At 38.0% G+C, this 25882-nt stretch overlaps 3 protein-coding genes across 4 annotated transcripts; 2 read left to right on the top strand and 1 right to left on the bottom strand.

Moving 5' to 3' along the window:
* The first annotated feature begins 1808 nt into the window (after positions 1 to 1808).
* On the top strand, positions 1809 to 2706 carry g0s2 (G0/G1 switch 2). The gene is made up of 2 exons (XM_056733622.1): positions 1809 to 1867; positions 2060 to 2706. Exon 2 carries the CDS (start codon positions 2074 to 2076, stop codon positions 2410 to 2412), a length of 339 nt encoding a protein of 112 aa, XP_056589600.1. The 5' UTR covers positions 1809 to 1867; positions 2060 to 2073; the 3' UTR covers positions 2413 to 2706.
* A 562-nt stretch (positions 2707 to 3268) lies between these two features.
* Positions 3269 to 6151, top strand: otud3 (OTU deubiquitinase 3). Of its 2 annotated transcripts, none has more exons than XM_056733657.1 (8): positions 3269 to 3379; positions 4340 to 4620; positions 4704 to 4852; positions 4924 to 5036; positions 5125 to 5247; positions 5352 to 5451; positions 5549 to 5742; positions 5831 to 6151. In XM_056733657.1, exons 2-8 carry the CDS (start codon positions 4418 to 4420, stop codon positions 5993 to 5995), a joined length of 1047 nt encoding a protein of 348 aa, XP_056589635.1. In that variant the 5' UTR covers positions 3269 to 3379; positions 4340 to 4417; the 3' UTR covers positions 5996 to 6151. The 2 variants fall into 2 exon arrangements, with proteins under 2 accessions (XP_056589635.1, XP_056589634.1); XM_056733656.1 differs by having other exon boundaries at positions 5352 to 5469.
* A 488-nt stretch (positions 6152 to 6639) lies between these two features.
* On the bottom strand, positions 6640 to 16367 carry vwa1 (von Willebrand factor A domain containing 1). The gene is made up of 6 exons (XM_056733655.1): positions 15986 to 16367; positions 11961 to 12518; positions 10535 to 10858; positions 9449 to 9742; positions 8394 to 8656; positions 6640 to 7796 (listed from the first exon to the last, which is right to left on the bottom strand). The coding sequence occupies exons 1-5, from the start codon at positions 16068 to 16070 to the stop codon at positions 8400 to 8402; spliced, it is 1518 nt and encodes a 505-aa protein (XP_056589633.1). The 5' UTR covers positions 16071 to 16367; the 3' UTR covers positions 6640 to 7796; positions 8394 to 8399.
* Between the last annotated feature and the right edge of the window lie 9515 nt (positions 16368 to 25882).

Raw genomic sequence — 25882 nt, 5'->3', positions numbered from 1 at the left:
AAATATATACAATATAAACCTAAAATGAACATTTATTGTGTTGTGTACTCTTGCATCAAACCATCACGTCTGCCGTGCCAACACGAATAAAGCGTGTTGAACGTGTTTCCCAACACTGTCTGAACATGCAGGGGAGAGAGCGTGGCACACATCACTACTGATACGGTCGTATCCTCACAATCACTACCACAAGTCTACAGTGAGTCAAACTACAGTATTGCCCAACATTCATTTCTCCTTTCACCTCATACGCAAGCAGTCGCCCAAGAGACTGAAGAATGATGCTTTAACTCCCTTTTAAAGACTAATATTACTGAAAGTGAAGGGTCAGCATGTTTGCATCTTGCACTTTATATTCACACAATCATTGACTGCTTCAGTAAATGAATCTGTTTTTGCAATGTAAATAAAACAGGACTGTAAATTATTGATGTTGCACTTTTTTTTTTTGGGGAAATGGATCAAAAGTTTTGAAAAATGTTGTGTACTATTCACTGAGGCATTATGTGATATTATAATATCTTATTAGTCATTACACAAACACGGCCCATAAGAAAGAAAAATCAAAGCTGAGGTGTCTCTAATATCACATATGTTCCTCCTAGACATCAATGAGATGAAATGGAGAGCAAACAGAAACGTTCAACTGCGTCTCAAATATTTCTACTGAGAAAAGAGTCAGAAATCTCACAAATGTTTCTGTCATTAGAGTTTCAGTAGAGATCTCAACCAAGTCTCAAACTGTGCTCAGATTTGTCTCAATCAAAAGTCAACATTATTGAAAATATGAATATGAATTCAAGCATTTCTCATCAGATTGTTTTACCTCTACAATCTGCGTTTATTTTACACATTATTTGAACAATTGTCTCGTTTGTTTGTTATTATCTTATCTGAGACTTTATTCTTAATTCTATAAAACACAACTAAATCTCTTGAAATTTAATCTCTTGAGCTGTGAAAGATCGATATCTGACCAATAGAATTTTCCTCCGGGAGAATTTGATTGTTGTAAAGACTAAAAGTCACATTTTAAACTGTGATCAAATTATATGTTTTTCTTAATACTCATAATTAACTCATTCACAATAACAGAAGTGCAGGAGGCAGTAGAGGAAAGGTCACTCTGATGTGGCAGCTCTTATCATAGTTAAATTTCCTTTATTAAACAAATAGCTCAACGTTAGATAGTGGACCTTCATGTTCCTTCACTTCCAAATACTGTAGGACACATCTGGTATTACCTTGTTTCTGGTAATAGTAAGTAAATATGATTAGTGATCATCATGATATCATAAACCCATTAATGTAACATGAAAGTATTCTTTGGCTCTGTATATCCTTCTCATAAAGAAGACTTTTATTTCTTTTTGCATATTTGTGTGCCCCAACTTCATACCATCCGATTTAGACAATGTGTTCTTTGTTGGTAAACATCCTACAGATAGACTTTCTCTGTTATGTGGTGCCATAAAACTAGGTCTGTGAAATTTGAAGGTGTTTCGATTTAGTATTATCCATAGCATGTTTGTTCGTATATTCTCTCGTTCTATCTGTTTCTAAATACTCAGCACGTACAGTGAAGGCAAACAAAGGATCCATGGCACAGATTTCTTCAGCTTGTCTATATGGTCTTGCCAAAATTTTATCATCTTGCCAGCAGCCCTGCAGTCAGCCTTCACTCACATGGAACAAATCGGACAAAAGTTGCTGCCCCGCAGTCATGAATATTCATATTGTGTGGGTGTAGACAGATACCCGCTGTGTTTAAATAGACAGAGAGCCTGTACCTCAGCACCCACTAAACTCTTAGGATAACCATTACGAGGACTACTCATCGGAGAGGGGTTTCTACAGCTTGATAAAAGTGAGTATTTATTTCTCTCGACCAAAATTGAACTGATATTTATTTATTTGTACTTTTAACACAGATAAAAATGTGAGAAACTTTGTAGAAAGTGATTTTTTTTATATTTTATTTGAGGATTTAGAAATATGGTTTAGTATCACATCAGCAACATTCTATAAAGCTCATAATCTCTCCCTCTCACCTTTACAGCTCAACCAACCGAAATGGAGACAATGCATGAGATCATTCCCTTCGCAAGAGAAATGCTGAGCGCCGGTCCCACCAAGGGCTGCCTAAAGGTTTACCTGGTGGGCGGCACACTCGCTGTCCTGGGAATGATGAGCGGAGTGGTACAGTTGGCCTCCTCCTTCTTCCCTGACCAGGAGGAGCTCAGCTTTGAGATGCTCAATGAGAAGGAGGTAAAAATAGTGAAGGAGCAGATCCAGGAGCCACAGACCTCCATCATAGAGGATGATGAAATGGACGCTGTGATGGAAACCAAGGCCAAAGAGATGCCCGCCAACAGGCAGAGGCGCATGAGCTTCAGGGCACACGCTTCATAAGGCTCGCCCTCTGCAGTTTCGTGCCCGTATGAAGAAAGTGGAGCCATAAAAGATCTCCTGCTTGTGCACTGATGTGTGGGACACGTCCTGAGGAAATAACTCTGCTTTTGGGCTGAGAGCTGCAGAGCAGCATTAAGAAGGAGATGACTTGATAGTTTGACTGTTGTGTACGTCTGTTTAGATGGTGTAAAGATTTTCTTTCAAGTGAACTATTTATAAAGGATGTATAAAAGTCACGTGTTGACTGACTGTGCTATGTTCGAGCGCCATTTAATAAATACAAAAATGCTCTAACCGTTGTTTTGATGTTGTACTTTTAATTTCTGTTTATGTCAGGATCTGTTGTGGTTGTCACACAATCCTGATGTCATGTGTTTAATCATCTTCTTCAAGATTGCTCTCTGTAAACTTAAGTTCTAAACAATATAGATTCAAAAGATTTAAGTGCAAAGGTATTTCATTTTTTATGCTGACACACTATGAAAGATCAACAGATTAAAACTGTACAAAAACGTTTCTATAATAAAGACAGTGGTTCATTGATGGCTTTGGGAACAAACTTTTATTGAGCTGTTTTTGCATAAATAAATATATTTTGACTATGATACAGAGTTATACACAATACAACACAGTGTGCTTAAGGAGAAACAAATATGTATTTTAATGTAAGTAAGTATATATTTTTTATGAAAAGCAATAAGAAGCATCCTAAATAAGACACTAGCACAACAATAAATTATAGCATAATAATATATTACCTTTGTTTCTATAATAAAAATATATGTGTTTTATTAATTTATTACAGCGCGGTGGTGCTTTATTTTGAAGGCAACCCTAAACGGAAGTGAGGCTCAAGTGTTTCGGAAGTAAACAAACCTTACACCGTTCCGACTCGAGCCAGTCACTAGACTGATTGGCCAGATATTCAGACAGACCGTTGTTGTGTTGTTTGTTGTCAGCAGATAATGTAAGTAAACTGTTATTACTTTTATTGCATACTTTTACTGTTTGTCTTTTTATCGTTAGAATCTGCCAGTTTTTCTCTCTTACGCCACATTTCGGGCAAAAAACTCTGCGTTCCTCTGCTCGGTCTGTCGCTGTTTCACATTGAAAGCTCTGTACTTTTATTTAGTCGAATTTATTTCATAAAATTAGGTTGATGTACTGTAATTTAATTAAATTAACTGGGCGAACAGCAAACATATTCATCTATCAACATTCAGTGGGTTCATGGCATTAGTGAGTCGTGCTGCAATTTGTTAATATCAAAGTTCATCATCGTCATTAAGCTTTATTACAGAGTTAAGGTCCAAGATACAGAACAATACATAAAATAATCAACATACGAAAACAGAATGTTATAATTAAAGTTAAAATTTGTGAAACTCATATGTAATGGCAATATCATGGACTTTTGAGTGGTTGAAAGAGACGTAGGTCTAATGTTCATTTTTATATCCGTTGTCTTACTCCTATGGAAGGCGAATTAAGGTAAATTGACAAATTTTGACAGTCATCTTAATGAATATCGACTTCCATAAGAATAATCGTATACATTGTAAAATAAAAAATGATTACTTATTTTTTTCAGTACTAATATCCAAACACTCCTATATCAAGATAGATTTACTAACTTACAAAATGCTCTAAGATGTTAAGCCTTCAGTTTATTTATCTCATCACATTGTTAGATTTTTAGTTATAAGCATTTTTACGAGAATATATTTTTTTATAAAAATAAATATATCTTGCTTTAAAAAATGAAATGAAAACACGACAAAATCATTAACTAAGAAATTTGTTATCTGGTAAGGCATAATTAAATGCTTTTTAAACTTTTTTCTGACGTATGTACACATTAGGCAGCTCATTTAAAGTCAAAGCAGTTCTCCTTGTCATTACTGATGTGTTTGCCTTGTTATTTTAGGTTTCAGTTGACTGTGTGTAATAGATAGATTTGTGACCTCATCTGGTGCAAGAGGAAGTGTAACACAACAGTGCCACCATGTCAAGGAAACAGTCTACGAAGCCCATCCAAAGGAACAAGAAGTGTGAAATAGAGAGGAAAAGGGATGATAGGGCGGCCCGCCGGGCTCTGGCTAAAGACCGTAAAAACCGGCCACCAGGAGAGGACGTAGAGGAGTTTGTCAGCTTCTCCAACCAGCTTCAAGCTCTGGGTCTTAAACTGAGAGAGGTACCTGGAGATGGGTATGTGTGATCATGTTACACAGAGCGATTTTATCGATCACATGTGATTCTTTGAGAAGTCATTTTCATGTGTACCCCTGCAGAAACTGTTTGTTTAGAGCTCTTGGTGATCAGCTGGAAGGACATTCACGAGGTCACCTGCGCCTCCGACAGGAGACGGTGCAGTACATGTCGACACACAGGCTGGACTTTGAGCCTTTTGTGGAGGATGATGTGCCATTTGCTAAGCATGGTATGAAGAATTTTCAGAAGAAAAGTTCTATGGTTACAGAGGTTTAATATGTTTTTATTTTGCTCGCTCAGTGTTAAACCTCTCACAGCCAGGCACGTTCGCCGGCAACGACGCAATCGTGGCCTTTGCTCGCAGGCAACAAGTGAAAGTGGTTATTCATCAGCTAAACGCTCCATTATGGGAGGTAATGGATCATTTATGTATTTGATGTGTGTGATTCTAAAACGTTTGTGTCTTTGATTAACACTTTTCCTTTCTTTTTGTACTTTTAGATTAATGGTACAGAGAAATCTACATACCGGGAGCTTCACATCGCATATCGCTATGGAGACCACTATGACAGCGTCAGAAAGATTGGAGATAACTCGGAGGACCCGGCGCATCTGTGTATAGAGGTCTTTAGACTCAACTACATCGTTGCAGTATCATTTTATGAGCAAATACAATTATATGATTGTCATATATTAACAAACAGTATTGGCATATTTTCTTGTGGTAGAAGCTGAATAATTCCAGACGGTTTGGAGACGGTCAGAAGGACAACCACAGAGACCCATCCCCTTCTCAGTCTCTCACTGAAGATGAAGAGCTGATCTTGAGTTTAGTTTGTGCTGACAGTCAGTCAACCTCTAAATCTCTGTCTGCTTGCTATCTTCCGTCTCTACTTTTTCTCACCGCGCTGCTTTGTGTCTACAGGTCAATCAGAGAATCTTTGTCAACCAAGTGCCACGTCACAGAAGTGCCATAGTGACTGGATGGACTCTGAGCTGAATAACCAATTAGCAGAGAGAGATTCTGCGTCAGAGACACACCCTCTTTTCCAAAGCATGCAAGCGGAATGTAGTGAAATCAAATCAACAACAGAGGGCAGCATCTCACATAAACTCAAGGTTATTATAAGTGGCTTGATCTTATATTATAAGTGGCTTGATCTTTGATGGAAAAATGTGATAAATCATTTTTCATTTTGTATTAAAGCTCTCTAGTAAACAACGGAAAGAACAACAGCGCCGAGAAAAGAAGAAACGTCAGGAGGAGAGACACAGGCAGAAGGTTTTACAGGAGAGAGGGTCACATGACCAGAATCAAAATCCACCTGAAGCCGTTACTCTCGTGCCGGCGCTCAACACCCTGAGCATTTAGATCAAACGTGGGTGGGACTGATCCTCAGTTTTTGTGGTCTGTGTGCAGTGAATGAATGACGGACTGTGTTGGGTGTGGGTGCGTTTCTTTAGTTTGAAAGTGACACGTGAAGTATTGTCTATCAGTTTGTTCTTCTTGAATAAATTGCTGATTGTTGCATTTTTGTACCTAATATAGTCAAACATTAACCGGTCAATATTTTCGTTTGGTCTTTTTATTGACATGAGAAAGCGTCTAAGATAAATGTTGGGTCTATGGTAAAACTGGCAGGGGTATTTAAAAATGTTGTTAAAACGTTCCCTGTAAACCTCCAGTTTCTAAAGCCTTGAAAAATTGACACTATTGAATAGAATATTTTTTTGGACAGTTGGGCTCCCTTATACTTCACAGTGAAGTAACACACATAAATCTTATTCAAATTGTTGTCTACTATTAGATTTTTTTATTTTCTAAAAGGGTGAATCTGTGGGTCATATTAAACCCCCGAGTTGATCTTGTGGAATTCAATTGAAAAGTAACTTCTTAAATATGTCTTAAGTAATTGTATCAAATTGTTAGAAAAATAAATATGGATTTAAAATTTGATACATAAGATTTTTCAGTATATAGCATTTTCAAAGTTTACAACACAAAGTGACACAGACTGAAATAGAAATTATTTATTTAGAAACAAGACATCTTGAAAGCTGTGATTTTTAAGACGTGCAACTAAATTGGGAATACACGAGCACCTTTTCCTAATCCAGAAAACCTGCCATTAATGCAAACATGAACCAAAATGTTGGATAGTAAATAAATATCTCTTTGAAAAAAAATGATGATTAGAAGACTTGTGCAACAGAAGCTTCTGTGGATGTAAAAGGTTCATTATGAACCCATACAGCCCGACAAAGAACCTTTTAGTAACCTTTATTTTCAAGCATGTAGTATGAAAGCCAAACATCTGCAACAAACATCTGCAAAGTCTTAATCCTTAAACCACTGTGATTATGATCTATGCCAGATTCTTTCACTTCTTATAAAATGCACATGTATGGTACAGTAAAGAGTTACAGGCTTACTAATCAATACATTTATTGACCTTAAAGAAAAACAGTGATTGAGGTATTTAGATTTCCCTCTAAACACGTCTTATTGTTCCCTTTTCAAAGATGTAAAACTACACGAGAATTCTATAAAATACAGTAACCAGCTATGTCTTCGATAAATATCACTTAAAAGCGTATGCAAAGTATTTACAAACTACTGTTTAAAATAGTTTACTGTTAAGTGCTCTACCTCTCATAATAACAACATTGTTAACATTTCTTATGCATAAATATTTTGAATGTTTCTGGGTCCAAAACAAGTTAAACTGTATTTGGGGTATCTGTGACATTTTGTCAATTACAAAAAATATATATGTTTTGACTCTTCCCTGCGTAAAAAAAAGGAAAAATAAATCAGATTTACATTAATGTGCAAAACACTGCACTAGGATTTTACGTAGATCTGTTTTTCCACCACTAAAAGGCCAACTTGACAGCTTCAATACGATAACTGGTTTTGAACTCATAATATTCCTTGCAACACGGTCTTGTCTTTCAGACGCAGTCTTTGTAGCATATAAGCATATTGCGTGTCAGTTTTCAGTGCATGTTGATTTGATGTGTTTTAAGATCACCATCTACAGGTGATGAGTGTTAAGACAGTTTCAGCATCCAGGCCTCCATGTCTCCATGAATGGAGAGTTTCTGTTCTTCACTGATCCCTTTCATTAGTGTTTGGCGAGGATAAGCTGTACAGTTCCATGTCACCGCGGCTGTGAAGTACAAAAACATAAGGCACTCTTGTTTTTTGTAATTGCATTATTGTACAGGATTAACATTTTGTGTCACACTGCTCAACACAAGCACCAAGGGACAAATTTATACAATTCTTTAGTCAAAATCTTATGGAAAATTTCCTATAAAACATTTTCCTGTTATTGTTTGTTTTAAACTTTTTCCTATGTCCAAACTGCTAAAATGTGTTTTGCAACATTGAAAAATGTGTGAGAAAGTGGTATATAAAATACATCTGAATTTAGTTGAATTAAAATTGGTAAATACAGTATTATAAAATTATGAAAATAGAAAAGGGCAAATATACTTCATTGTAAAATATTAAATATAAAAATAAATCACTTAAATAAAATAAAAATCACTTTAATAAAATAAAAATAAAATATAAGGGATTTGAAAGCCAAACATCTTTTTTCATAATAAAATATGGCCACTTTTTAATAGGCGTCAATGAAGAAAGATGCTTTCTGTAGTCAGCCCATTAAAGTTAAGGCAAATAATGTATTAAGGTCCTTAAGATCCATTTTGGGTAACAACAACACAGCCCATAACTGTTTTACAGACTGACATCTCACCTGAACCTAAGCAGTGCAACAGATCCCCTCTCCACGAGCTGTCCGGTACACCGGTGACACACAGACCCGGGCGCTTCTGGGCACGTGGTTGAGGGTGGTGGACAGGAGGTTGGGTGGTAAGTACAGAGTGGAGCGTTGGGTATGTCCTCGCTCCCCCCATGTCACCCAGTAACCACGGAGACCGTCAGCGCTCCCTCTCCAGCGGAGCTGCACAGACTCGTTGCCCACTGTGGTCAGCTGCAGATCAGAAAGAGCTGGCAACTCTGAAAGAGAGAGAGAGAAAGAAAGGGACACACAGAGATTAAGTTTTCCGTAGGAGGTGAGGGGATGTGAAATGACATTGGGAGGAACACAAAAGGGTGTGGTCTGAATGGAAAATAAATATTCCAGATGCTTCTCATCAATTCCCCAAAAATTTTTGGATGATACAGGCAATTTTTGGGATAACATTACATTCAATGATGGTGTAACCGAATGATTAAATATCTGGGCCGGTAACCAAAGGGTTGTGGGTCTGAAACCCAACAAGGGTTCATTCATGAACACTCATCACTGTCTCTTTGATAAAGGCACTTACTCCAAGGGAACTGAAGCTGTACTAAGTTTACTGAAAGTCACTTGGATGGCAGTGAAATGTCAAATGTGTAATAAGACCAGAAGTGAGGTCAGAAATCTCCAGATGGGTGGACCTCTATAGTGTGTTTACATTCTAATTAGTCAACATGAGACAATTGTTGGTTGTATTACAAATTCAAATAGAGACTATTAGGTTGCAAATGTACTTTTTGTATTTATTTATTATGGTCAAAAGAGAGGTGCTGATTTGGTTGGTTTTAAGCATAAACCTCCAAAATGTCTTATTTCAAAAAGAGATTTTTTTGCAATACAGTTTTTCTCACTGTTACCAAACTTATACAGAAACATTACCAACATAACACAGCTAAAGTGACTGTGGAAAAATCATGTGACATCTGTAGAATTGAAAATCAAACTATTGATGGCCCTAGGAATATTTTTTTTAATATTGATCTTATGTTATGGAACAATGTGCTTACCCTCCTGTGTACAGACTTTAACAGACATGGCTCTCTCTTTCCCAGAAAATTGCCTCGCGCTCACGGTAACCAGGTACTGAGTGTCAGGCTGAAGGTTGGTTAGGAGGGTGGAGTTCTGTCGGTTGCTGACAGTGACAACCTGGAGTCGTCCTGTAGGCAATGCTGAATATTCCAGTTGGTAACCCTGAATGAGGTTAGGAAGCAGCGGACCCCAACTCAAACGTACACTGTTAGAGGTCGAATCTGACACGGTCACCGTAGAAAGAGTCTGGACCTCCGGCTGGGGGGGATTTACTGGGGTAAAAACATGGGAGAGGAGAATGTTTGTATGTACATTAAAAAATATCAATGTCCTATTTACAATCGCTCTCTCACTTTAATATTTTAAAATAAATGAATGACATATTATTGATGTATAGTAGATAAAGGTTGATTCGCAACAATACATAAACTCTCTCATTAATAGATAATGACCCATCTACTGCCTCATAATCACCTTGTTGTCAGAACTACATGAAATAGATTTCACTTTGTCTCACTTCGTCTATTATGCTATCTAATAGGCCAGCATAAAGGTTTGTATTAACATGATATGTGTCTGCGTACTGTGCATATACATTTTGCATTTATTTCAGAAAAATATAAAAACAATTAAACATATACATATATTATATTAAATTAAATAATATTGGTAAATATAAATAAATACATCTAAATATTTCCTAAATATGTGTACATGTATGTGATTATAAATAGATAATTAATATGCACAGTACACTCGTCACACGTATTTTGTAAACACAAACTTTTATTCTGGATGTGATTAGTCATTTGACGGCCCTACTATCTATATATTTTTCTCTGTTTGTCACAGTGCATTGTGGGATTGCTTTCTATTGGACATAGCACATATGCGATGGTATCTGGGCTTGGGTTTTGTAACAGAGCATGTTTGTCAGTCAACCCTAATTACCAATATTTTTTTGCAAAACTGCCCCCTTTTATATTTTTATAATAGTTACAATTGCACAGAATGTACTTGAATCATTCACCCAATTACTGATCTAAACGTGAAGATCCTCCTACCTGGTTGTGTTGTAAAAGTGGCTGAAAGAGAGTTCAGAAACTCCAGGTTAGACTTTGGGGTGAGAGTCACTGTGTACGTGGTGTCTGGACGCAGTCCAATCAGGTTGGCCGAGCTGGCGTCTCCGGGACGTGTAATTTTTTTAAAGGGTTCCAAGCCTGTACCAGGACTAGTGCCTGATCCACCCCCACCGCCCGGCACCCCCGTTCGGATGGGCCCAAATTGGATATCATAGTGGCTGATGCCAGCCAACACAGGTCTCCATTCCAAAACAGCTGAAGTAGTGGTGACCGACTTCACTTGTAACCGCTTGGCGCGAATAATCTCTGTTTGAACAGGAAGAAACCAAAAGATAGGGCATGACTACTGAAGTATGTATGACATTCTGGTCCAAAGATATAGCTTTAGGATTTCTTCGTTTGTGGGCTGTTATCATTTTGAGTAACAGCACACAATTTGAGAAATCATTCTTGTCCACAAACCAACTTTAAATACTGCATAACATTGCAAATAATGTTGAAAGACTTTTCTAATCCATTAAACAAAAGTATACGCAATAGGAATAGTGTTTGTCTTGCAAGCACTGCGAAACAGATCCTCACACTTCATCGAGTATTAACCGTCACTAAATCAAATCAAGGTCGACAGCAAACTTCCAAAAGGGGAGCTCTCAGTCTGGTCAAAATTTTTGTGAACGATCTCTGCTTTTGTTTATGTAAGCGTCTAGAAGGGCCCACATATGTAACGCCTTATATATGCACGGAGGATTGAGCGATATAAATAGCTATGTCTAGCCTCTGGGGGTCTAAAATAATTTTAATATTAATAGCCCCCATCTCTCATTACAGTGTCTCTGTTTGTATCCTCATTTCCTCCAAGGCCGACTTCTCTTGGAGCGGTTTCTAGGTGTCTGTGTCAGAAACGACTGGCATGGAGGCCGAGATTCAGACGAGATGCTTGGGTGGAGGTACAGAGCAATTCACACCCACATTAGATCACTTTCCCTGTTTAAAATAGTCTCATTTAATTATTATGACTAAGACGTAGTGTAGTCACCACCTTAATCTAGAAGACTCCATATGTCTTACATTTACAAAGTGCCCAAAGCATACAGCGTATTCATAAGCGTAACTTTAAAGGGTAAGTTCACCCACAAATAAATAGTCTGTCATCATTTATTTATGTCATTCAAAACCTGTTCATGAATATTCCTTCCGTGGAACACAAAAGAAAATATTTTGAGAAATGTCTCAAGTGATCTTGTGCCAATACAATGGAAGTCAATGGGGGTCAAAGTTATTTGGTTACCAACGTTGGTTAAAATCTCATCTTTTGTGTTCTTCGCAAGAAAGAAAGTCATACAGGTTTGGAATGACATAAAGGGTGAAAAATTGTTTTTGTGCACGTGTTTTTTGAGGTATAACTAACCAATAATGGAATTTCTCAAATCTTCTGTGATGATATTTATGTCATCGATATCCACAAAGAACAGGTGATCCTCCGCTTGCGGGCTTACGACATCTCTCAGCACCTGGTAGTTCCCATGACCGGTGGAGACCACCAGAACAGCCACGCCCTCCTCTTTCAGCCGGGCCATCGGCTCCTGCACCTCTCCCGGATCCACGCCATCCGTCAGCCACACCAGAACCCTGGGCAGCTCCGGTCTGGCGCCTCCAGGCACGCCCTGTTTTAACACTCCATCCCTGGCCATCAGCAGAGCATCTACGGTGTTGGTATCCCCCTTTAGCTGTTTAGTCCTCTTTAAAGCCGCCTGAAGTCCAGCTTGGCTCCTGTAAGCGTCAAAACCGAACTCAAGATGCGGCTCGGTCCCGACCTGCAGCAGCCCCACCCTCACCTCATCCGGTCCCAGCGAGAAAGGTGACAGGAGGTCGGATAGGAAATCCACCATACGGGAGAACTCGTAGGAGGCCACGCTTCCCGAAGAATCAAGGAGGAACAGGACATCCCCCTCACAGCAGTTCAGAACTAAAGGTAAAAACAAGACAGCGGTTGTTTAAAGAGTAGGGAGATGTTAGGAGTGTTTATATAACACATAGCTCCAGAGACTCCGAGAAGTATGAGGAAGGTCTTTGGGAGATGATGCAAGCCAACATTGTGTTTTATTACATTTTGCAATGCATTTTCAGGCATCGATTCAATCTATACCTTTTTAGCAGTTTTGGTGTTCCCAGGGGATCGAACCTACAACCTTTGAGTTGCTAACGCAATGCTCAACCAACTGAGCTACAGAAACACATGAATTGGAAAGGCAAGAATTTGAGATTTTCTGAAAAATTTTGATGGTGCTTGCCCATGCATTAGCCCATAATTCCAAAAACGGGGCGTCGCTTCACAGTTGGTTAGGGGTTTTGAGTGGTTGCTAGGTGACTGGCCCATTTGAATAGATTGAGATACAGTATTTGTTGTGTTAGGGTTTCTCTTGAGTTCCCTTCTCTTTTCCTGACCACACACTCATTAAGCATTTATAGCAAGCACAATAAGAATGAGAAGGAACGTTGAGCCAAATCGAGACTGGTGTGGCAGAGGAAATAAGCCATTAAAGAAGGAAGATAGCTGGAACAACAGACACTAAAAATAGGGAAAAGAAAACGGCAGGATTTATTGGGATAAGGGAGAGCTTCACAGTATTTCAAGAGATGGAACATTCGACTTGGCCGTTTGAGGAATTTCCTGGCAGAAGAGCCCTATAACCTGGAGCTGGATGATAAACATAAACAGATGGGGGAAAGAGCAGTGCTGCTACTGGATGTTACAACCGGGGGGCAGTCGGTGGGGGGGGAGGATGGAGAAAAAAAAGGAGGTGAGAATTGGCTGTTCCATGTGAGGGAAAAGAAGGAATGTTTAGGGAATTCCAACAGCCACTGAAAGAGAGAAAATCAGTGAGAGAGTGAGAGAAAGAGAGAGGATGAGTGAGAGAGTGGGAAAGAGGGTTTATAAGAATTCTGCCAAGTGTTTGCTACTAAAAGACCATCCAAAAACACCAACTAAGGTGAAGTGAGGAGGCCATCTGAAACAAAAGAATCCTTGTTATGCATCCTTTTTGTCACAATATATCTGACCCTGGACAAAAAAGCAGTCTTTTGGGTCAATTTTCCAAAATGGAGATTTTTACATCACCTGAAAGCTGAATAACAGCTATCTTTTGATATATGGTTTGTTAGAATAGGACAATATCTGGCGGAGATACAGCCATTTAAAACTCTGGAATCTGAGGGTGCAAAAAATCTAAATACTGAGAAAATTGCATTTGAAGTTGTTAATCAGGGGCACTGTGGCAGGCCGTCCACTCACAAAAATAAAGTTTTTATATATTTAGGATAGGAAATTTACAAAATATCTTCATGGAACATTATCTTTACTAAATATCCTAATGATTATTGGCATAAAAGAAAAATAGATCATTTTGACACATATAATGTGTTTTTGGCTTTTACTAAAAGTGTTCCTCTGCCTATTTAAGACTGGTTTTGTGATCCAGGGTCACATATTTTATTGCATCTAAACCCGCTGCAGGACAATGTCCACCATTTTCAGAAATTAATGTTTTGCTAGGAAAAAAAATCTGTTCTGGTCAGCTAAATCTTATGAATAGGTACACTACTGACTTTGCTTGATCAACTGAAACCAAGATGCATGATGAGAAACTTTTGCTGTCAAGATTCAATGAGAGGTCCAATACACACCATACCAGTTTGAAAATGGATGATAAAAGCATAACTTGCTGGTTTGGTCAATAATCTTGATTGTGTTAATGTTACGTTGACTGTGTGATGATATCATAAATATTTCAGCACCGGTATCTCTGGTTGACACTTAAACAAATCAGGTGGCGTTTTCACTACAAGTTGTTTATTAAGATCCACTATATCTTCTTTCTTTCTACCTAGCTACACTTATATATTTGTTGAGTATGAATCAATGGCCAAAAAATATGTATTTGACTGATAGCATTATAAATGTTTATTCTATAGATCATGGCTCTCAATAGGCGGCCCAGTTGACTGCCAAGGAGGCCTCAAGATTACAAGACCACTATTTTTAAAGTAGACAAAATGAGCTTTGAAATGCATAACAAAAACTTAAAACATTTTTCTTATTTTTCGGCCATTTGTATAACAAATATAATATTTTTAAGTTAATGTCAAGCTCTAAAATATTTTATTGGGTACAAATCTGTAGTTTTTGTGAGTGGGAGACGGCCTTTGAATATTGTTTAATAAAAAGGGGGGCCATGGAGTCAAAAAGGTTGAGAACCCCTGCTATCGATGTTGCGATAATATTATCTTGATTTATTTTGGTGTTTGATCTTTTGACTGCTTTATATGAATGCAGCCTGGAACAAAATAATTCAAAGCAATGAACAACGTCTGTTTTTTTTTGCTTTCTTGTGCTAAGATCACTGTGGTTTACGTATATATGCTTTATAGAAACCATATTATCAAAAAGGTGTTGTTCCAACATTGTAAAAACATGTAACTTGGTATAAGCACGTCTTCTTCTTTGAATAAAAGCGTCTGCTAAATGCCTATATGTACATGTAAAAAGTTCATGCGTTCGCCCTCTAGCACACATGTCATGCATGGCTGGTGGAATCTCCCTCATGCCTTTTAAAGAACAGAAAAATGTTGCAAAGAGTTGACTGCTGACAGAAAAAAGTGAAAGTTAATATTCTAAAATTAAATCTAAACAGTGGTGAATGATTGACATTTCCAATGATTATTTCAAGCCCTAAAACTCACATGCACTCACGTTTGGTTTGAGGAAAGGGATATGATTTTCTTATCATCAGAGAACTCACACTCTTTTATCACTGTTAGACATGAACTTGATTTTAATGTATGGCATATTTCTCCACATTGTATATTTGTCAGAACTTTTTTGTATGTAGAGGAGACCGGGACTAGTTGTCACACCTGTATTCTGGCTATATCTTCTATTGTGGCTTAGGTTAGGGCCTATTATAACTCAGGTTTTACATTCAATAGTTAAATTACACATGTTTTACTCTTAACAGTATGTTGCTTGCATGTTGTCAAGAAAGACTAATGTGTTTTGAATAAAGGTACGTTTTTCTCAATGAATTCTTTCATTTGTAACAACTTTATTACAAACATACCCGAGTAATGTTTACTGAAGTAAAATATCAGACATTTAGTCCTATTAAATCACGTTCTATAAGTCAGGTGTACCTGATTGAACCGATATGATTCACATGAATCAAACACCTATATGATTCGCCCGAGTCACGTACTAAATCCGGTACTGACTCACCTGAGTCCCAAATCAATGCGTGACTTAAATGACTCAACTGAATGAGACACAAATAAAAATCGACGGATGTGATTCATCTCAGTCCTGAATGAATGCGTGATTCATCCGAATTAGATACCGAGTCCTAAATCGACACTCAGACCTTGACAAACATGACTCACCTGAATGAGGTTTCGACTCCTGCGCGTCTCCAGCCGACAGAAACACGCAAAAGAAAACACACGTGAACGACTTTCTGACATCCATGATTGACTTTATGTCAAAAATACAGTAAATTCTTGAAGTTTTCGTCCTCCGCAACGCGTCTACATCGCCTAGCACGATGTCTGTTCAACTTATGACGGTTCGCTGTGAAAGTCGCATGGGCTGCAGTCACCCAAAGCGCTTATATAACTGCAATAAAACCACAGCTGCAGCACCTGCGCTCTTACTACATGATTTGCGCAGAGAACGAACTCTATATTCCAGTAAGATCTCGATCTAACAAAATCAGTCAGGGATCAAAACGAGTTCTCATTCGGCTACTGAATGCAGCAGGTTCCCTCCCTGCCTCTCTCTCTCTCTCTCTCTCTCTCTCTCTCTCTCTCTCTCTCTCTCTCTCTCTCCCCACCCTCGTGCACTCCTTCCATGCCTTTCTTTTAGACAGATACCAACGTCACCGCCTTGAACCTGTGCCCGGTTTTAAGTCCTTGGCCTTTACAGTACAGTTATTTTCTTGTTAGGGAATGGACAAGTGTATCATTATGACTAAAACTGGACTTTTGGAGCAGACACTTTACTTGAAAACAAAGCAAACTACTATAAAATCTTATGTTTTTGGACATATAGTTTAGTAAGTTTCATGAACCATATAGTTTAGTAATACAATCGTGTATCATAATACAATATTTATATAGACCTAATTTGTTTTTGAAAATGCAGTTTGGTATGCTGAAAACAACAACACAGGCTCTTATGGTTTCCTTAACAAATTCCATTTTGAACCACCAGCTAACCATTAAAAACATTTGAAAATTGTGTTTTATTCCACACTGTATACAAAAATCACATAAAAAAACGGATAAAGTACTGGCAGAAAATTACCATTAAATTACTTTTATTTTACAGACATTTCCTTTAATGCTAAAATGCAATTTAATGCAGTGCAAAATGTAAAATACAAGTAAAACAACAGGAAAAATGAATACGGAAAATTCCTTCATATTAAAACAGTATATTGTGCCCTATTTTTACAGTCTCAAGATACCGCAACATCACACCAATAGACTAAAACACAGAAGAGACCCACAGAGACCATTAAATCGCATTAAATCGCATTAAAACCATTAAATCCATTAGAAATTTTGAAGTGGTTTCTATTGACTTTTGCAGTGCTTTTTTGCATTACTTTTACATTCATGTTTACTTTTACATCCACTATCTGTTAATTGTGTAGATTTACTGTAAAGCTTTGCGACATAGCTTTGTGCATAAAAAGTGCTTTAGAAAGTATTTGAATTTGAGTTATATGCCATGATGTAATATGATTACAATTATGTGATAATCATTTGATAAAACACTAAAAATACCACAATACATCTATCAGTCTGTCTGTCATTCCAAGGTTTTCTATTGAATTTAGAAACGTTGGAAAACAGTCTCAAGTTCACACTGGCCCATACAGTATAAAGGCATCCATCTAACAAAACTACACACGCACTGGTATCTGCTCTTTGTTGGCATAAGCCCAAAGTAATCTTTTTAATTACGCCTATTTATGCTAATGATTTCATTTTAATACGCTTTGGAGCCACACAGCTTTGCATTTGAACAGGCACCTTACAGAAAATATGTGCGTCATCTCAATCGTGTGAGAACAAGAGATCAAATCTAATAAAGAGACTTTGAGTATATGTAGTCAAGACGACCGTCAACCAAACATTCCTTTCATCACATGACCTCTGCTGCATATTTCCTATACAATAAGCAATGTTCACCTCCTCACGCCTTCTAAACAAACAGATACGCCAGACATTAACATGAGTTGACATTCAGTAACTTAACCTAATTTCCTCTTTTGATCTATCCCTAGGCAAACCCATATGTCCTTTCGAAACCTTTGAAGAGAAAATGAATGACTTGACTGCTTTTTATTCCCATTCATATATACCCGTGATCACGTATCATTTAGACAGTTGGCGCTCTTTCATTTCTCTCTGGGTGTTTTTCACTGCTGCACCCCGACCAGTCTGGACACGCATCCCTCCCACCCTCGTCCGACTGTCATCGTTTCTACGCTGTCCAGCACACGCAAGCTTTTCTCCTCCGATCTTTCATCAAATAAATCAGGTGCATCTGTACACCTGGAAGAATTTTGCCCAGGAATGCACGCTCTGCTTGGCTTTGTGTTTTGTAATGGTTTATCGATTTTCTTTTATACTTCTTAGAAGTGTGGTAATATCATTCCACAGGGTGTCAAGAGTGGAAATAATGTCATTGTGGGAGAAGAGCGGTTTAAATATCATATAGCACAGTTTTTAACCAGAGACACGGTCATGAAAGACTATTTGCAACACTTCTGTTTGACTTTCATGAGAGAGATTCTCGAAAGAGAAATTCTTTATAAGTGCTGTCTGGTTTTATTCACCCTCAATTCATCTCAAACCTGTTTGACTTTGCTTCTGTGGAACACAAAAGAAGTCACTTTAAGAAATGTCTCATCTCATTTTGTGTTTATACAATGGTCAATGGGGCTCAATGTTGTTTGGTTTCTTTTATATCTTCAAAATATTTTTGTTTTCTGAAGAAGTAAGAAATTCATACAGGTTTGGAATGACTTAAGGGGGAGTAAATTAATAATATAGTCTGATTTTGGGTGAACTAGTGCTTTAAATATTATATATTGCTTTTTAATATTATATCCTTGGCCAAAATAACTACCAACAGCCAAAATGACTGTATATATGTAAGGAAATGCTTTGTCACATGATTTCTCTAAAGGGCTCGTATGAACTAGATTCTGTGTCATCAGATGGCTCTGGAGTGGGTATGACAGAAGGGTAGAGGCATGGCACTCAAAAATAGTGAGGGGTGATTGTGTAGAGTGTAGTCCTCAGAGACGGCCATGCCCTGCTCAGTTTTCTCAGTTTGGCAGGCGGGAAATATGATGCAAATAGGAGTTAAATACTGCTGAAAATAGCATTCGTTGCGAGCTGAGGTACTTCAGGTCTCAGTCTAATGGGGTCTGATGTCAGTCTAAGTCTGGGTCTTGGGGGGATTTGGGCTTGGTCTGGGTCTCAAGTGGTGTATTAGGCCTGTTGGTATATAGCCAACATACAATTCAGAACCTGAATTCCTTGTTCCAATATTTATACTGTATACTGGCCTATGCTCTGTTCTAAACACATACTGGGTTGTTTTCAAGTTGGGTCAACTATGGAATTTGTTTAGGTTAATTACAAATTTTCTGGCAGCTTTGGTGGCAGAAAAATACCATAAAACAGTTTTCAAGATTTTAGGTAAATTTGTAGTCCCATTTTATAACCGTATTTCAATCAAATCTGCACTGTAAAAAAGTAATTTTTATGGAATTTTACTGCTATTCTTTGTATTTATTAGTACATTTAATTAATATATTTCTATTAATTTTTTTCAGATTTTTCATGTGTTTTTTAAATATGTTTTAAATACAATCAAAAGGCGTAAAATTACAGAAAAGACCACAAATGTACAAGAAAAACATTTTATATCACAGGAAATACTGCTATTTTACCGTTTATTTCTGGAGCCCCTGCTGCCAGGAAAGTTACATTTTTTCCTTGCAAAATTATAAAAAAAAGAAAATTCTGTGAAATTAACAAAAATGTAAACTATTTTGTGCAAAACCTTTATAAGCCTTTTTGTTTTAGTACAAAGTCTTTAAGTTGAAACCAGTTGATAATGACAGCCAGAGAGAGGGATGAGAGATTACACAGAGCCATTATCTGATTTCTGTTATCTCTGTAAGCATAAATACAGGCTGAAAGCTGATAAATGTGGCGATAATCTGAAGCATTCAGTGTAATGAGTCTTTGAGGCCCATGTGCTATAATGGAGAACAGGTATAAACAATGTCCTTCCACGCATCAATTAAATATCCTAAAGGAGCACAAGGGTTTCCCATCCTGCATAAATAAGGATATGCCTTCCCGGCTCTTCAATACCTGCGTCATTTTAAATACTTCTTCGCAGTCTGAATGGCCGGACATCCACTTGTTTCCTTGCTCAACATTTGTCATTCGAGCTGTTTGCGCACTGCTTGTTTTATAGCTTCCCATATGGGCCCCATATGTTGGTACGTTGTGTGAGAAGGCCTGATAACATATTTGTTTACCATAGATGTGCAGGGATCTACGTGTACTTAGCTGTCTGATTTAATGCAGGTCATCGTCTGCATGGGAGCTAATGGAAAATGTTTTTTCATCCATCTAGGTTTCATGGAGAAAGAGCATTTCAGTATTCAGAGTTTCCCAAAATTACAGAGCCGACACCCCCTTTACAACTTTTCCATGGAGTGCTTCAACGCAGCGTTGCTTTGCCAGCTGCACCGTTGCATCTAAAGAGATCCAATCGTGAGACTGCAGCATCTGCCCATAAATAAGGCTCCCTCATGTATTTATGGTATCCCAAAAGCTTGGAAAGAATTCCTCACAGTGGAAGAGGAATTTCCAAAAAGAAAGCCATTATAGTCCTGGACAAAAATGCAAGGACAATGAGGCCCTTGTGTCCATTAAATAACCGTTTATCTGTGTAGCATGCTAGAAGCATCATTTAGAATGGAAACCACGAAATGTAGTGGCACAAAAAGTGCCTTCTGTCTTTTTTGTTCACTTCAGATTTAGTCATGAGGCCTGTGAGTAACATCCAGATAAAGGCCACTGGGCAGATGTCAAGAGGTGACTGCTCATTTTTCCATGCGATCAAACAAGCACCAAAGGTTAAATTCATTAGAGGGTGAACTTCTTCATCCAGAGAGATGTTTAGAAATCAAGTGCATAAGTGGAACTAGAAGATATTTTGAGAAATGTCATACAACGTAAGTCAATAGGGGCCAATACAAAAGTTCTTTAAAATATCTTCTTTTGTGTTCTGCAGAAGAAAGAAAGTCATATTTATTTGAAATGACACTAGGGTGAGAAAATAATGAAATCATTTTCATTTTTGAGGGGGCTAAGTTGGGTGAACTATGCCCCTGTCTTGGCAAATATCGCTCTGTAACTTAAACTTTGATGTGATGATGGTTTTATAACAGGTTAATGGCATGTTTTTCTCAGGCAAAACTAATCTTTCAACAAAAGTGAACATTTGCTCTTGATTTAAGAGTTGTTCCAGGCGGAACAACTGAGATTGTAAGAAGCTATTCATTCTGATTTTCACATCTATTCTTTCCTGCTCTGCTATCTTATAATTCAGCATTTTCTTGTCTTGGCCTCAGTCTCTTACAGCTGTGATTCTCCTTTAAAACTTCTCTTTAATCACATCATGACCTATTCCTCCACCCCCATCCCAGCTTTACCAAAAGATAGTCCAGCTGGCTTTCTCCATAGAAACACACATATACACAAACACGCAAACTTCTGTTTCATTCAGCCATATGTACTGTTCTGTACTTGATGTGGGAGCTGCTGTAGTGCTAGGGGTTGGTAGTAGCTAATGTTGTTTTTGTGAGTGTGTTTGTGTTCTGTAAATCTTTTTTTAGTTTGTTTACTTTATCTGAGTCAAGCGGATGTCAAGAGGGTGTATTTACTTTATATTGCCTTTGATTGGATGCCAAATTCCACATGAATCCCCCTTGTGGAGAGGGCCTGTTTTGACAGAGTCAGCTACGGATGTACTAAAAAGAACACACGTCTTAGAACAATGGCAACAGAGACATTGTGTGTGTGTGTGTCTGTCTGTGTGCAAGTGTGACTGTCTGTGTGTGTGGAAGTGTGTGTGTGCATGTGTATAGTGTGTGTGCGTTTGTGAATGTCTATCTTCTTAAGTTTATATGCGTGTGTGCATGTGTACAATGTGTGTCTGTCTATCAGTATGCATACCTAACTGTGTGTGTGTGTGTGTCTGTGCATGTGTATCTGTCTGTCTCTGGTTGCATGTCTAATGTGTGTGTGTGTGTGTGTGTGTGTGTGTGCATGTGTACAGCGTGTGTGGGTTTCTGTCTGTCTGTCTTCTTATGTGTATATGCCTGCGTGCATGTGCACAATGGGTGTCTGTCTATATGTGTGCACTGCATACATGTGTGTGTGCTTGTGGACTTGGTTTTTATATGTTAGTGGGGACCTAAACCTGAATGCACACCAACTTATTGGGACCCGTGTGACTGTCGGGACCAAAATTAAGGTCCCCAAGGACACAAATCTTATAAATTGTACAGAACGATAATTTTTGAAAATCTAAAGATGCGAAAAGTTTTGAACGATCTTTAGGTTTAGGGGTTGGGTTAAGGGATAAAGTATACATTTTGTACAGTATACAACTCATTACGCCATTGGACTGTCCCCATGGACAGTGTGTGCGCATGTTTAAGTCTCTACTTAGATCAGTAGGTGATAAACCTCTGGCGTTGTCTCAACAGATCTGTGAAGAAGCTGATGAAATTGTGATGAAGGTTAACCTGTTGCAATCTGAACAAACACACATTTTTACCTCTTTTGCATTTTAACTCTTCTGTCTTTGTGTCTTGTTCCAGGGTTAAATGTGAGTGCAGGTGGCTGTGTTGCTATGAAAAATAAGCTGGTACTGTAAGTAGCAATGTCTGCCAAAGAATCAGACATAAAAAAATTGTTTAGATAAACTCAATCTTTCAGCTGAGATAAATGAACAATGTCAAAGGGTGTCAAACACAGAAATCTTTCTCTGTCAGTCTATTGAGTTAGTTCATGTTTAATTCAGAGAACCTAGTGCACATATGTCAGAGTCAAGGCCCGCGGGCCACATCCGGCCCGCGAGAAGGTTTTTTACGGCCCCTGGGATGATCTTGATTTATTATTAGAACCGGCCCGCAGACCGCAGCAAGCCGGCAGCCCGCAGATCTTTTACACGCACCAATACTACATTTCCCACAATGCAACGGTGACGCACCGAGCAGTAGGCTGCTTCATTTCAATATTTATTGGCACAGCAGTCGTCAGCATCACAGTAAAATTAACTTTCAGATACCCATCAAAAATGGCAAAACGGAAGGTGGACACTGAGAACCGGGGGTTTCAAACAAGGTGGGAGTCGGAGTATATGTTCACGGAGGTAGCTGGAAAACCTGTGTGTCTTCTGTGTGGAGAAAGTGTGGCGGTACTGAAAGAGTATAATCTGAGACGACATTATGAAACGAAACACGCGGACAAAAACAAGAATATGGACATGGAACAAAGGCTACAAAAAGCAGAGGAATTAAAACGAGGCCTCAAATCTCGACAGGCTCTGTTCAAAAAAGCCAAATCACAAGGCCAGGCTGCTGTCAAGGCCAGTTTTATTTTGGCAGAAGAGATCGCTAAATCAGCCCGGCCATTTACGGAGGGGGATTTCATCAAAAACTGCATGATTAAAGTTTGTGACGAAGTTTGCCCAGAAAAAAGGCAACTCTTTTTAAATGTGAGTCTGAGCAGAAACACCATTGCCGAGAGAGTAGACCAGTTGTCCATCAATCTAAAAGAGCAGCTTGTGAAAAAGGGAAAAGATTTCATTGCATATTTCTTGGCTGTGGATGAGAGCACCGACATTTCTGACATTGCCCAGTTGTCAATTTTCATCCGCGGAGTGGACTCTCCAGCCTAAGCGTGACAGAGGAGTTTTTGGCTTTACGTCCTATGCATGGCACAACTACGGGGCATGATTTGTATGAAGAGGTGTCAAGATGTGTAAATGAGATGGAGCTGCCTTGGGAAAAACTCGTAGGTTTGACAACCGACGGAGCACCTGCGATGTGTGGACACAGGAGCGGACTGGTGGCGAAGATACGGGAAAAGATGCAAGAGGAAAACGCGACAGGTGAGCTGACAGCTTATCATTGTATCATACACCAGAACAAAACATCACACAGAAGTCGACTTACTGCTGAACACCTCCACTCAATTCTGAGGATTTCCTCAGCTCAGAGCCTTACCCCGAACATTGATGAACTTGTGGAAAAGATGGGACACCACCAAGTATCACCCTCAACCTCAAACAAGTGAACATTACTGTACAATCACATATTTAGAGTTTTTACTCAGTTCAAGTTTAAAAGTTAAAGTTTAATATTTGTTTTCACTGCATGTTACTTCTCCTTAAACAAAGTGTTGTTTTTGATTAATAGATTTTTGCACTTCATTTTATTGTATTTCAATCCAATTATATTTTAAAAATATTTCAGTTGAGTGGATGATAGAAAATTGCTATTATTGTTTTTTTCTTTGAAGTAAATTTAGCCCACTTTTGCTAAAATAGAAAATATAGGCTACTGATGGTGCCTTGAATACCGGTTTCTTTCATTTAATGTTCATGTTATGGGGATTTTTATATAAAGGAAATTTGTCTTTTGTGTCTGTTGAAAATTAAAGATTACTGACAGAGCCATAAGAAAATATTGCTTTATTTATCTGATCATATTGGAATATATTTGTTAGGTTTTCAGTAGGTTCAATTAGGTTCACTAGACTATATGCGTCATTGAAAAATTTTTCAATGAACATTCGAACAGTCCGGCCCTCGGCTTGTAGCTAAATTTTTTATTTGGCCCTCCGTCCATTTGACTTTGACACCCCTGACCTAGTGCATCTTGTCACATGGATTCAGGTAAAAAAAGTTTTTAAAAAGCGGTTGTTTATACAAACTGTCAAGACTGAGGATGTTACTGTGCTCATCAAAATTTACATACTTCAGTGGAAATAGAGAAAAAGGTGAAAATCGAAAGATGCCTGTGAGATAAACAGAATGTTCAACATGACATTTATTTAGATAACAGAGCAGAGTTTATATTAACAGTAACATCGGCTGTCTTTTTTCCCTAATTTGTCGTTTTTGCTCTTGAGGTCTTTGCTCTTTTCGAATACTTCATGCACACTTGATTTCTGAACATGTTATATCCAGAGAGAGAGAGAAAGAGACAGGAGGAAAATATTGGCATGCCAGACAAAGACATAAAATCATTTGAATCAGTGCTTAACTTGAAATGCACAGATAATAGCTGCTGGATTGTGAATATCCATTTCAGATTCTCCACTTAGATGTTTTGAAAAGAAGGTAAATAGATCAAAAAGCTGAAAGGAGAGACACGATCAGGAACTGACGAGTGCTCGGGTGATTTTAGATCACAGATATGCTTTTGGGGTTTTCACTTTTTACTTATTTATACAACCATTTCACAAACAGTCTTTCTGGCTCATCTGGATCAGGTAGAGACATTTTTTGGAAACAGGAGCAAATACGACAGCTCACAGGCCTTATATAATAATTGGAAAGACGCGGATAATATGGTTAGAAATTCAAAAAGCTGTTTTATACAATTTGGATTATGCATGGAGGCCATAATAAATTGATGTATTCGGATAAAAAACATCACCATAGCTTATTTATTGACAAAAGATTTGAATGGCCTTTTTCGTTAGATAACCAATTTGCTTTTAAAGTAAATGAACCATACATGTTTTGTTATAAATAATAACATATTTAGTGCCAGATACAGACACACCTGCACAACAGTTAACAAATGATATCTGTGAGGTTTCAACTTCAGAAAACAGGTTTTAAAGAGCAGTTAGTTTATTGTGTATCAATAGCGGCCCCTGCTGGCGCTTCAACAATGTTTATATTTCTAATATTCAATCCACTTTCACGTACCACAAAGTTCCTAAAACGTTTTAAAATGATTAAATTATTTAAATTAAATTAACAAAGTCATACTTACAGTTTCTTCTGATCTTTTCCTTCAAAATTATAAGCTAAATCTTCATCGCTTTTGTGGAGAAGTTGCATTTTTTTTTCTTCACTAAATTCAACGTCATGCTCGCTCGTTAATATTCATATGCCTGTCCTTCACATGGCATGTAGGCGTAATAGGTGGGTTT

Source organism: Triplophysa dalaica, chromosome 20, assembly GCF_015846415.1.
Source record: "Triplophysa dalaica isolate WHDGS20190420 chromosome 20, ASM1584641v1, whole genome shotgun sequence".
NCBI classification, from domain to species: domain Eukaryota; kingdom Metazoa; phylum Chordata; class Actinopteri; order Cypriniformes; family Nemacheilidae; genus Triplophysa; species Triplophysa dalaica.
This window is presented reverse-complemented; position numbering and strand designations above follow the sequence as displayed.